The sequence below is a fragment of the Struthio camelus genome, chromosome 6 (genome assembly GCF_040807025.1).
Source record: "Struthio camelus isolate bStrCam1 chromosome 6, bStrCam1.hap1, whole genome shotgun sequence".
In the NCBI taxonomy this organism is placed as follows: Eukaryota; Metazoa; Chordata; class Aves; order Struthioniformes; family Struthionidae; genus Struthio; species Struthio camelus.
The window spans coordinates 15,903,577-15,917,774 of NC_090947.1; the positions used below are offsets into that span (position 1 = coordinate 15,903,577).

The 14,198-nt window shown below is 36.8% G+C and overlaps 1 protein-coding gene across 6 annotated transcripts in view; it reads left to right on the forward strand.

Annotated features, from left to right (window-relative positions):
- CALCRL (calcitonin receptor like receptor) overlaps positions 1-14,198 on the forward strand; it is a 77,926-nt gene that overhangs the window by 34,130 nt on the left and 29,598 nt on the right. For 3 of the 6 annotated variants that reach the window (XM_068948347.1, XM_068948346.1, XM_068948345.1), the window contains 2 exons: positions 12,007-12,109; positions 12,940-13,084. In XM_068948347.1, the coding sequence (XP_068804448.1) occupies positions 12,059-12,109; positions 12,940-13,084 (196 nt within the window). In that variant the 5' untranslated portion in view covers positions 12,007-12,058. Of the gene's footprint in view, positions 1-2,960; positions 3,163-10,358; positions 10,491-12,006; positions 12,110-12,939; positions 13,085-14,198 lie in introns of those variants that run through there. The other 3 variants (XM_009666263.2, XM_068948348.1, XM_009666265.2) reach the window with 3 other exon arrangements.

Sequence of the window (14,198 nt, forward strand, 5' to 3'; positions counted from 1 at the left end):
AAAGAAAGAAATAAGATTTTTGCAAGAGACAATTAATGGACAAATGTGCAAATTAGGAAAGAGTTGCTTAGTTTTTTTAAGATATGGATTGACTTATGCACTTTCAAGGAGAAAAAATCTTATGTAAGTGGTATGTCAAAGAAGATACCAAAATATATTATTTCAGTTAGAGGTGAAGATATTCTCTATTCAGATGCTCCCAATATTCAGACGGATAGACTGTCCTCATGACAAAGAGATTGGTAAAACTAAGCGTACAGTGTCAAGGAGAATTGATAAAAGTCACCATGGAAATAGTCTCTAGTTTATTGAATTTGACTTTAGATGTCAAAATGGTCATCACTGCCTTTTTAGAGACTGTCCATAACAGAACAAAAGTTTTGAGAATCACAAGTTTATATTGGTATATGTTGGTAGTTTTACAAGTCTAACATTCTCCATGTACTTTTTCAAATCAGAATAAAGAACATATAGGGCAGGTAGCATAGGAGAGGTTAGTGTAGTCACATGGTAGTGATTTGCTTCCTGTTCAAAGGATCACACTTCTCATTTTAAGATGTTTATTAATTATTACTATGATCCTGTAATTCTTTTTTAAAATAACAGCAACTATAGCAAAACAAGTGTTTCTTTGCTCCTAGGAGCTCGAAGCACTGTCAAAGTTGTGCTCATGTGAATATTGTGGGTGTTGGAAGGGTGTAGCTGAAGCTGAAGGGAATTCCCATTTAGAAGACTTGGAAATGTTGACGGATGATATTTTCTCCTCTTTGTCAACACTAATGTTAACTCAGATTATTGGAAAATGATGTTAACCTAAAATACTGTTGGCTGTAACAATATATTGGTACATGCCTTCACTTGAAGGATTTGTATATAGACAGTCAAAAAAACGTTTATCACTCTGTCTACGTTATAGCTGCCTTAAGGAGATTTTTGCAGCTAATCTGTGAGGAGGAGAATTATTACTGTATGTAAAAAGTCCCCGTTATAAATCTGGCACTGTTCTGTTCTTAATCTGCTTTTTGAGTATGTGCATCCATTCTTTTCTGTCATTAGAAAACATCCACAAGCCTTTGCTCAGCTTCAGTGTACCGAGTATAGGCCCTAATTTTGGGAGTCAAGTTCTGTGTCTATCTCAACAAGACAGGCATGTACTGATATGCAGCTAGGAATCATTGTTCAAGACTATACACTTTAAAAAACATACAGAAGGTAATTTATTTAGATATTGTTGGGATTAACTTAACTGCTTCTGATTTTTAACTTTTTTGAATCTCACCATCTCCTTTATGGCTAGCTTATTCTGTATAAACCCAGTAAAAAACCACTTGCTGCTAAAATGCCATTTTAGGAATACGACAGATGAAAAAAACATAGAAAAGATGGGAAATAATTGTAGTTAATTGAAAAGCAAAGAAGACATACTTCAGAGCGCTAGAATTCAAACAGTTGTTTTTGGCTTCTGCTTGATCTTGGCTTTTGCTACAGGACCAATTAGTAGTTTTGATAGTTTAGCCCCGTTTAACTCAAAATGCTTAATATTCAAAGGGTGAAATATAGCAGATCTTGCCCTTTCAACTTCTGGCATGTGAAATTTTAAACTTAAGAGGAAATGTTTTGAATTATGGTGACTTAGGTTGACCTAGTAAAAGGCTTTGAAGTAGCTGGTGGTTCTGTTTGTTTTGAATAAGTATATTAAATTGATCTTTTTCTAAAGCTTTCTTGAATTTACTTGAACTTTTTTGGAATAGTAAGTGCATGAGAAATGTCCTGTGCAAGAAAATGGTGATGTTTGCATGAAAGTCCATGTGAAAGTTCATTTTCAGCCAGTCCAAACATAATACTGGTGAAACGAAAGCTGGTTTTACGATTTTTAATTCTTTGTAGTATATTTAAAAAAGAATACAACACAAAACCAAAAGACAATAGTGCTTGGCATTTGTATTGAGAGTTTACCTTTATTTTCTTAAGCAGTTCTGTTCAAATCACTAAGCAATAGTGAACTCAAAATTAGAACACCAGTTCTGATGCTGGAGTTTCAGCAGCACGGTGTTTATGCTGGCATAAGCAGTTCTCTTCCCTGGCCACCTACTCCCTCCCCGTCCTGCTCTCAGTTGTTGGTGTGGCATGATCCACTTAAAAATTAGTAATTTCATAAAAATTCATATTAAAATCTTTATAAAAACTTAATTTATAGTTGGATCAGAGTATGTTTGTATATGTCTGTATGTAAATGTTCACATTTGTAAAGGCTGATCTAGAAGAAACTCTGATGTAAACCCTGAGTTTCATAGCATAGGATTAACAGCCAAACCAGGGTGGGAGTGGGAGGGTTAGTGGGAGTTAAAGCTTGAGTAGTAAGATCTGAAAGAAGAAGAGTCTTGATGCATTTTGAATAACCCGTTCTTTTCTTTGCATTGCCTTGTCTTAACCTTGGGAAAAATCTTTGAACTATGGAAATACTGTTCTTGTAAAATTAGCATGTGCCAATGAAGAAACAACAAAAAACTTATAAAACTGGGCCCGTCAAGAAAATGACTTCATACTGTAAATGTTTTCACAGAGAAACCTTTGGATCTCTTTTCAGTCATTTACTTGGTAAACAGCATCAGAGTCTTTCAAATTAAAAAAAAAAAAAAAAAAGGACTGAAAAGGGATGCATAGAGCAGCACAATTTACTCTCTGCAGTCTGAAAGAAGCAGAGTCTGGAAAAAATAAAACTTCAAACATCTGACCAAGGGTTTCTATACAAGTCTTATGTGGTCTGTTTGAGGAATTCTTGAGTTCATATTGCCATTGGTTTAATTTAGAACACTAATGATTTTGCTTTAAGATGGAAAAGTGTGCTTTGGAGAAGGAGAGAGGTTAATATAGCATACTTTTCACATACCTAATTGCATCTCAGATAACTATACTCCTTTAAAAAGATCCTTTTTTGAAAATAAATCCCATCTTTCCAGGTTAGTCTGTGGAGGAAAGAGGGAGCTGAGTGTGAGACATCAAAGAGAGCTGTTGGAGGAGAGAAAGCAAGCAAGCTGAGAGACCCTCTGCTTCAGAGCAGCCTCTGCGGGGGGATGATGACTCTAGAATAAACTTCCTGTTGCATTACTATCCCACCTGTTAAACTGTGCTACTGCAGAATCACATGAGATATTTTTACAGGTAACTCTTTTTTTTAACATCAGCAGGTGCAAGCTAAGGAAAGTAAAATGGAAAATATTTTGCATATTTGCATTGATGCATGTGGTTAAGGTTCTCGATTCTCTCCTTTAGAATCCTAGCAAGGATTCAAGGATTCTTCAGTCACATATATAACCTCTCAGTTAAGGGCTGCTCCTACACCCTAAAATAACTAAGGAAACTTGTTCTCATCGTAGCAGCTGTATGAATGTTGGTATTGCCTGGTACAAGTACTTGCAATATTCAGGCCATGAGGAGCTGCAGAGGGAGACAGGAAGACAGAGAGAATCCTTGGAATTTTTCAGAGAATAAAGTATTTCATAAAGCCCTCTCCTAAAACCTTAAGATGTTCACAGTTTTGAATATGCAATTGGAATGAAGCAATAGAATTTGGGCCATGCGGGAAAATTCAACAGCTCCAGTGTTGAGCTCCAGAGTATGAGCTCCATCATACTCATGATGATTTGCTGTAGTATGTAACTGGCTGGATTTGAGGTCACTTTAGTAACACATCCCTATGAGTTATGGGGTTTGGCCCAGGACGTTTTGGTGTGCATGTCTGTGGACATCTTGCTCCAGTTTCAATTATGATTTATTTTCTTGAATGCATGATGAATATGGAGAGAGAAAGGGTAATAGGACATTAAAATACACCTAATAAGAAAAGTGGGGGAGTTCTCCAAGTTTTTCATAGCATGAAATCCTGGAAAAGAGAACATGTCATGAGCAATCCCCTTCTATTTAAAATAACACATAAATTGGAACATCCTTGTCGCAACATAGCAGCTGCTTTGGACGAAGAGAAAATTTACACAAGTTTACTGAAGATGTTTTTAACTACTTTTTAAAAGCATAATACAGCATAAAATTAATATAATGGGAAAAAAGAGAAGTATTAGCACTAGTCAGTCAGACATTGGAATTTAATTTTCCATTATTCTGTTGTCATTGTCATTTCCTTTAGTCATCTTTTCTACATCTATGTTTGATAGTGGTCACTCCAGCATTTTATAAGTAATGTCGTTCAGCACCCTTGCTTCTAAGTTTCTTCATGCTTGAATGAATGCTACAGAATTTAATACCATATTTTAACTGAACTTGGTGAGTTTTCCCTAATTGTGTATGTAGCTGTGTCAATAGATTTTAGACATCACGATACAGTCTGGGTAAGTGTGAAAGGGAAAAAAGGGTTAAGCTAGTAAGTATTAAGCTAGTATGTTAAGCATAACATATTCCTCAACAGAATGATAGACAGAGAGCACTCACTGAAAAACCTGGAGGAGTTAATAACTATTATCTGTTTGATCTCACTCTTGTATCGCTGAGAATAATCCATGGAATTCAAACATCAGTCTGTTGACAAAGGTTTGCTTTGCCAGAATCACAGGTGCCTTTATGTAAAAACCTTATTTAAGCAACTAGTTCAAGAAGGTAAGCATTTTGGGTATTAATATTACTGTATAAGACAAAAATTCTTAAAAAAACCCCCACACTTTTTAAAATATATAAGTAATGTGGGGAATATTATCCTACAGTTTTTGTATTTTGATAAAATATGAAAAAATGTATTACTGGAGAACTGATTTCGGCAGTACAGCTTATTTTATGAGAGCTGGCAGTTTCTGCTACTTCATTTAGGCTAGAAATGACAGAGTTATACTACTATATTGCTATATATCAGACTGTGATAGATACTTTTCTTTAGAAGATAAAATAATCAGTACTGTCAGGAGAAAATACTATAACTGAGAAAACAGCATGAAATGATCTTGAAAGTGTGGAGTTTTGTGTGTTTTCTTTACCCTAAATAATTTTGTCTTGTCTTTTGTATTTTTAACATGCATATATTTTTAACATTATGCATTTATTTGGCACAGTTAGGTATCCTGTAAACAATCCTGCTGAATTGTTAACTTCATAATCCCTGAGTTCTCACCTGCCTTCCACATGCAATTGCAGCATTTCTTACCACTAGCTTCGTAAGTTCTTAAATCAATAGAAAGCCCATCACATTTGAGAGGGACCAGCAGAAGGAAGAGGAAAGGCTTTGGAAGCACAGAGATCAAGAGAAAGCCTGTCTAGCTAAGAGCAAGATGGAAATATCCTTGTATTTCTAGAAGCTATACTTCAAATTGTAGTATAAGTAGGCACACATTTCTTCATTTTCTTCAGTTCTACATTTTTAATGAAGAACAGACAGATATGCACTGGATTACCTTTTATCAGTGGAAATGCTGCCAGTTCAGCCTCAAAGAGGCAGAGCTGGTGTGGTGGATGAAGGCATCTTAGCTCTGTTATGTGCAGGGGAGCAATGTTGCCCAAAAGCAGAAATTGCTGAAAATTTCAGGGGAAGAACCTCGTGGAGTTTTCCTCCTCCGACCCTTATTCTGAGGGTTTTGGATGTGTGTGTGTGTGCACATGCAGTTTTTTAACTGGAGAAAACAGTTACCTCTACAGCCTGTAGTTCTTGGGATAACTCACAATCTCATCCAAACCTGTGAACTGAAGAAAAGTGTTTAAAAAAATAGAGTCAGATTTTTATTTCCCCAAAAAACAGCACCACCATCACTTTATGACAGATGCTTATGAGGTAAGTATTATTAGAAAAGGCCAAGAGCATTCTCAATTACTGTCTGTAATATCTGTTGGATGTGGGAGACAAAATTTAGCTGAATGGTAGCCAAAAGCTATAAATGGGAAAAAGTACACAGGAGGTAATTTAATCTGTAATTTTATCTACAGGCAGTCCTACAATATCTGCAAGGCCCCTGGCAAAAAACTGGAGTGATGCAAAAAAAACTCCAAGATTATCTGCATGATAATTGAGAAAATAAAAGATGTGAAACATCTTTGTGAACTAGACCCAATTTTCCACTTGCAGTAAGCTTTTGACCTTCAAACACACATACCACGTGGCCCGAGGAAAAAAAACAAAGAGATAACCTCTCTTTTCTACACTGCAGGAAGGGATCTTAGTTTATTCCTTGAGAGCCACTGCATTTCTCAAGCAAGCTCTTTGCAATGTTCTTGCTTTATGGTGCTACTCACTACCAGTTGCTGGTACTCGGGGTGCACTATAATAGTACTCCTAAGGGGTTCAAAATGGCATTAGGAGCATTTTCTAATTGTTGTTTTTTCTGACGTGTTCCATCTGGTTTGATGAGAGGTAGCCACACCTGAGGTTTGAAAGAATAACTGTAGTGAGGATAGGAATGCCTTCCTATACCAATTCCATTAGCATCACAACTAAGTTGAAACAGTGTTTTAGCATAGTAAGTTAAATTTTGTGTTTATTCTAAAATATAGCACCATATGGACCTGACGTATCTGGGTAATGTACCAGTTCACTTATATGTACGTAAAGGAGAGTACTTTAAAAAGAAACCAAAAAAACCCCTGTCACTGACTGACTGAAGAGAATGGTGCAATGAAATCTGTTGGAAACTGTGAAGAGCTAATGCTTCTGTTCAGTAAATACTATTTGAGGGAGGATCAAAATCCTTTGTCTCTTGTCTCCTCTGTTTAGGAATCTGCAACTGTTGATGCCTCAGTCTTGATTCAAAGTGATGATGAATAGGGAATTCTAGTATTATGAAACTGTGCTACCTAGATGTGACAATTCCACTAGCTTCAGTAAGTTAGTTCCATAGCTGGTATTATTGAGGCTTCTTAACTCCGTAACTATTAGGAGGGTGGAGAAATTCCCACACATACAGTTGTGGGCTGTTGTGTGGTATCATCAGAGCAGTTTGATCCAAATCCTAGCAGAAGAGCTTCCCTCAGAAACTGGGAGAGCAATTTTCCTGATTAGGAAGATTTCCAAATTGCCCTGCATTGCTCTCTAGACGTCTGGGAGACTTTGTAGTCCGTTCTCCAGGCTAAATGAATGTGGTGTGTATTAGCAGTTTGCTAGTACCGACCACTAGCACAACTGTTTTTGTTAGAAGAGAATCTACCCGTCGAGGGACAGAGTATTTCCCCTAAAGTTTATGTGAATGGAGAGTTAAGTGAAGGCCCTGACTGTACTTCCATTTGGAACACTACTGAATTTTCCTAACAGTGTACTCTACAGCAATTCAAATTAGGGACACTTGAAAAGGGTTGGGCGTTTTCCAACTTGGTCTTTTGCCTGTATCTTGGCCTGAAACAACCAAACCTTGCCTGGGGTTCGAAATGCTTTGAGTCATATGCCACACTCTAAACAGAACCAGAAATAGTAAAATACCCTTTGTAGCTATGTCTCACAGATATTCCAACCTAGACAGAATCGGGGAGTGCTAGAATAACAGCGCAAGGGGACTTTTCTCAAGAAAATAGCCATGCTGATTCGTCTTTTCAGCCAGAGAGGTAGAGGATAGTTGCGCGTGCTCAAGTTCGGTGTTGCAAGTGCAAGTGTTTTCAAAGCAAACTAATGCAAACTAATGTAATTTATCCTAAAAATGTTTTTTTTCTCAGATGAATCAAAGATTACCAATTAGCCAGTGAAAGATGTTTGTGTATGCATATACATGCAATGACATAAGTAGCCTCTTATTATAAAATTCAAGCTAAAGGGCAATTGCTTAAGGTAGAAGAAGCATGTATTTTTTCTTCTGTATGAAATGCAGTCAGGTGATGGAAGTTCAAAAATTATTTTTCTCACTTTTTTTAATTTTTACATTTTTTGCTCTGTCAGTCAAATAGGCAGTGTTTGGAGTTCTGCAAAGATGACATTTACTCTTGGGAGGAGGGCAAAAAGTAAAAGTGGAAACAGCTGATGATATAGGCAGGATGGCTCTCAGAGAAAGCAGGAGGAAGAGAACACGAATATCTGTTAAAGCTATACCCAGTGGCATTTTTGGCTAAGTTCAGCCTGCAGTTGCTGCTGAATTCTGTCTTCTGCAGTAGATGTCACTGCCAACAGTGAGAAACATAACAAAGGCCTTTGGAGTGTCATTAGTTTGGGCAACAGAAAATGTAACAAAGGAAAACCAGACAGTTTTGTAAGTTACCCCAGTGTTCAGTACCGCACGCACTAAATATAAAAATGTGATTTTGAAGATCTGATTTGCTATTGAAATTCCCTTTTCTCTTTCCAGTGGCATTCCCTTTCATTGACAAAATACTTAAGGCAGAAAGAACTGTTAGGTTGTAGCACTGTGTCCACTAACTTACAATTTCATTCAATACCTATTGTGTAAATCGCGGTCCTCTTGTCTTTTGTTCAGTCCCCCACTGTCACCAAGTGGCCTCAGAGGAATCTGTCTAAGCTTCCGCAATCTTCTTCCTGACGCTATCATTTAATACACTCAAATTAATCTCAGCCTGATAAAGATGTCCTCTTTTCCCCACTGTAGAATTGTTAAAGATGTTTAATAGCAGAAGAAGAACCTGGAAAGCATTAGTGTTGAAAGAATGGGTCTCTTTTTTTGTCATTTCCTTTGCCTCATGCATCTAATACCTCCCAGCAAGTACTCTCTGAGATTTATATTTGTTTTTCAGCTTATCAGAACAAATAACTAATAAAACTTAGCCTTATTTTCTCAGCAGTATTGGCCTGCTACCTCAATCAATGAACTATGTTGCAGTCCAATCTTAAGTTTTTAATTTTCCTATGAAGGTTCTTGTCCAAACTAACTGGCATAACTTTTGTGCAAATGAATTCATGTGATGATGCAAGAAATGCTTTGTTAAAGTCCAAATATGCATCTGAATGACCTTCATCCTGCATTTTGTAATTAAGTCTAAAAACAGTCATGTTCAAAAGCAGGATTTTATTTCTCTATATTTAAGTTTAGGCTTTGCAGTTGATAACTGTGAGGAAGGTGTGGAAAGGATTGAGAGAATTAAAGAATTGATTTAATTGTCTATCTCCTGGGAAGGATTAATAATTTAGCTTTGGATATTGGATAGTAGTACAAAATGCCTACAAAACCACTAGATATAAAAAGATGTGGACTATTTAAGTAACTGAGCTAAGGGGTGGCTTTCAATATTGTGAAATGGAAATGATCTTGGACTGTGAATCACAGCAGAGAAATTCTGCCTTTGTTTATATGACAATATCTTTTAGATGAATAAAAATAAGCAAGACGTTACTGAAATTTGCCATTCAACATTTGTTTTAGGAATAGGATTTTGGAACTGTTATAGAGGAAACTATTTTAAACTTCTGTGTACATATATAGACAAACACACATTGAATTATTCTTGCTATGTTCTACTTGATTGCTGTCTTTGCTTGTTCTGTGCATGTGATGTATGACTTTTAACCCTACACAACTGTGCTTTGACTTATTTTGGAAAGAGAGAAGGTTACTCTGTTTATTACTTTATATCCAGGTAATTAATTCCAATTTTTTGTGTTCTTTAAAAGGTCAGTGCTGCTTTTTTTTTTTTCCTTCCAGGCACAACTGTAATGACTTCAGACTTGTAACAGATTTGAATTAAACCCACTTCAAAATTATCATCTAGCTGAAATCAAATCACCTCTTTGATAATTTAGAGATCAACATCTCCATTTACATTTGATATTCAGTATATCTTTAGTCAGTACACATGGATGTTTAGATTTTTCAATTATTAACAATGTCTCCAGTAACAAACACTACAAATTTTTGGCATTCTGTATGTGCCAGATAGCAATTTTGCAACAATCTATTTACTGTGGTTCTCGTCACATATTGATTTTCCTAGAATATTATTAGCTTGCACTGCAAATATATTTCATGCATGTTAATTGATCTTCCTGTTAGTGTTTTAAGAGGCCTCAGAACAGCATATTGAATTTCTGGGTCTCACTAAATTACCCAGGCAATTTCTGGCAATCAGTATTAGAAGATTACGTGCCAATGGTAAAAATAGAGGGAAGGTTACTGATACAGTTTTGCTCTGGGTGGAACAGGCGCAACAGTAACTGATTTTACAAAAGATATCTTACATTTGCAAACTATACAATAAACAGCAGTGATGAGTTATTCTGTAGTCTGTATATCCTAGAAAATGCAGTTTATTCTGCTACAGTAGTGTCAAGAGGGCTGAATCTCACTGTAAAAAGAGAAAAGAAGCAGAATGCTTTCTTTCTGGGAACAAGACAATTTTTGAAAGGGTGGACTTTGTGTGAGATTACCACTGCGGACCAGCCTACTTTCAGCTGTTTGTTATCCACCAGTTTCTTGTAGGACGTGACTGCTGGGTAAGAAAAACTTCAAAAAACCAAAGGAAGTGTGGTCCAAGGGAGAATGTGGTTTGAGTCAGGAGGAAGATTTATGTGTAGGTACTCAGCTCCCAACAGCCCTCTTGCTTCAGTAGCAGTTGGATCTTTGAGCTAGGTATGTGAGTTTTATATCTTAAGTAGTGATGTAATATTTCTGGTGAGTTAATCTGTACGAGGGAGCTAAACTCGCCTGTATCTGGCCCTCTTTATTATTGCTAATAATAGTTTTATTGCTAGTTTCAAAACTTTAGGTTTTAAAAGACTGTTTAGTTGTAATAACTACATCTAGATGGATGCTACCATGCAAGCAGAAGAGAAGTGCAGAAGCTCACATATCTCTATTGTAGTCTTGACATTGTGCTCTTCTCAGGATGCTTCAGGACTATATGTGGATGAAAATGCTCAGAACCTAGGAAAGAGAAAGGTTTACCAGCTTCTGTCGTTTTTCTTCTGGTTTGATGTTACTGTGAGTGATCACTAGAGCAGATAGTGATGCATCAAGAGAAGACAGATTTAAAAGTTAACTAGTTGTCTGGTAGCTGATCCCAGCTTTCTGGTCATTTATTGGGCTTGAAAGGATGGTTGGCAAGTGCAGTGACTTGTTTCATGGGGAACAGAGTCTTCTCTCCATGATGAAATTACATGAGAAATCTCTGGTACGTTTCCTTTCCTGTTAAGAGAGTTGAACAGCAGGGTTAGGCTTACTAGGTGGTCTAGGTCCTTAATAAGTCATTGTATAGACTTTATAGTTTAGGTACACACCTCAAGAAATGGTTCATAGAATAGCCCGCACAGTACGATGAGAATAGCTTTTTTACTGAGTAGTTCTATTTTCTTCAAGCCATTCAGAAACATGTTTTCAGTGCTTTTTTTGGTTTTGGGTTTTTTTTTGAAGATTTTGAAGGCTTACCACTCTTTCTAATCCCTTTATGTATTAACAAACAGACAACAGAGCATAGGATATGCTTTTGTTTTGTTCTTTTCACTTTGACTAATGGAATTGCTTATTCCACCACATCCTGGGAGTTCCAAGAAAACCTGATACGTTTGGGAGCGCTCAACAATTGTCAGATACAGAAACTATTTTACAGCTCGCAACTAATCCCTGCATTGGCTTTGTCATCCTTGCAGCTGTACAAGTAAAGTACAAGCAAAATGGGAGTCGTTTATTCAGCACTCTAACAATGCAGAAAATATAATGGCTGTCTCCTCATGACAAAGCTCTGTTGTGCAAAGGCAAAGATGTCAAAGGGTCCACTCAGCTCTTGGACTCTGAGAGCTACATATCCTTTAGAGCTGATACTGGCTGCCTGACGGAGACGAGATCCTCTGTAGGACTGATGTCAGCTGAGACAAGGGGTGGCCCTCCCTACCTCCCCTGCGAGACATGGAGGCAGCCTTGCGGGACACACATACACAGCATGACCCTGCTGCTGGAATTTGCTGCTGGTGAACTGAGTGCATTGTTTTCACATCATGTACTCCATGTATATCCCATGGCTTTACCATGCCAGAAATACAAATTGAGTAGACCTCCATTTATTTGTTCTAATTCAGAAAGAAAATACGAAGTCTTTTATCAGTTTTGGCTTTCATGAATTACTAAATTTCTTCCTATGCCTTTTCCATTGCAGCTTGAGTTCATTTGACTGCAGTATACAATACACTGCACTAGATACAGAAATGGCAACAAACTGGATCATATTTTTGCTGCTCCTCTTCTCTGTTACTATGGTGAGTTTTATCAGGTTTTTTGAATTATATTTCCACTTTCACTTTTAACATGTGTGTACAGAATGCTGCAGAAATTTTTACTATGGAAATGCAGAAATCTTGTGTTCAAGTTTCTGCACAGCCGGATCCTTATCTAGCTTATGTCCTGCTTTTAATTCCTGAGATAAAGGAACATAAAAAGTCACCTAGCTCTGCTGAACTCAGAATATCCTTTGCTAGCAGAGAACTTTACAATAGCAATTGATGAGTTGCATATAAGCAGTGCTATGAAGACCCCAGTAAGGGCAGAGCAGACTTCTAATTCAGATTCAGAGGAGATCCTGGGAACCGTTAATTTTACCCCTTGCATGACAAGGGTAACATATTTCTATCTGCCACTTTATTCTCCCCTGAATTTTTGTAGCTTCCTTCTGAAATAAAGTATTTCACTTGTTAAAAAAATGGAGTTCAAAGGTTTAATTTTTGATGAAGAGCCACTTTCTTATTTTTGTGTTTTAGTTTGAATAATTGTAACATTGGATGTTATGTCCTTCATGTCACAAGAGTTTCTGACTTGCAGAGCGTTGCCCCCAGGCTCATTCAGAAGTTTGTCAAGAGTCAGTAGTAAGAACTGCTAAACGAAACTGAAAAACACAAAATCAGATTGTAGTAAGACCTAAAGGTCATTTTCCTTTAGTAAAACAATATTTAAAAAATAATATTTAAAAATATTGAAATTCAAGAAATTTCTGTCAGTTTGCACATGACTAGTAGATCTAAGTCGGTTGGCACAGAAACAGATATTGGTAAAATAATGATGACTTGCTAAAAAAAAGTTTCTTTCCTCCTAGTTTTTTGTCACCGCTATACCATCTGAAGGGCATCAGAATATGACAGAGGACTTCGCTCAACTGAGTGTTACACGGAATAAAATTATGACAGCACAGTATGAATGCTACCAGAAAATTATGCAAGATCCTATTCATAGGAAAGAAGGTAGCGATTATTTTCTCATACAGTTTTCCAAAGGAAAATGGGCAGCAGACATAATTAATGAATTCAGGGTTTTTTAGTCATACTCCCTTCTTGTCTTGGTAGCAGTCACTTTTTAGGCTGTAACTGTATTTGTATGACTTTTTAGAAATATCACTATGGGATTCATAAAGATAAGGTAATACAGTATATTAACTGCCCATAGCACCACTTCTTATATAACACAGTGCTTTTATTTCTAATAAGATAAAATAAAATGTTCATTTAAATATATACACAGCTTAATAAAATAAAAGTAATTATTATTACCAATTTATTTAATTTCTTGCTATGATAATACCTCTATCTCTCTGGTAACATCTGCCTTTAAAAATTGAAAACATCCTGATACGTATTATTGCCCTGCTCTGAGAATGAATTAGTGTTACTAATGCCCCTTCTGGTAACTCATTCAGAGCTAGCCTCAGTAGCTTGACCTGCCATTGTATCTACTGTTTCTGACTTCTTATCTTCAGAAAATATTGCAGTTTTTGGAGGAAGAAGAGATAATGGCATTCTCTTACAGTGACTTTTTTTCTCTTCTGAAATGGTTCTTTGGAGAAAGTTCATGTCTGGAGGTCAGAAATGGAGATGAGTATAGACAGTGTAAGCTTATGTACAGCCTGGGGCACCGCAATTTCAGAAGCATCTGGACAAATTGGAGAATGTTCAGAGGAGAAGAGGAGGAGTTATAAGTTGTTTGAAAAATGTTGCCTTTGAGATGGATGGGGGGAGAGTTTATTAAGTCTTGAAAAAAGAAAAATGAAGGAAGATATGAAAAACATCTTCAAACTTGTAGACAGGGTTAGGCTTTCTGCATATCTTTTGGGAAAAGAGTTGATTATAAAAGCCTAGCTCATTCTCAAGAGATGTTTATTATAGATGTTAACATCTGCTATAGTGCAATGAGGCATTAAAACAGGCTTTATGGGAACACTGTAGCATCCCTGTCCCTGGAAAAGTGAAAGAAATGTCTGTCAGCAATGATCTCTGTGGGCTTAGCTCTGCCTCCAGGCAAGGGAACCCAGTGGCTTCCTCCCAGCCAGGCTTCCTGATGGCTTCTAGCAAGTAAACACAT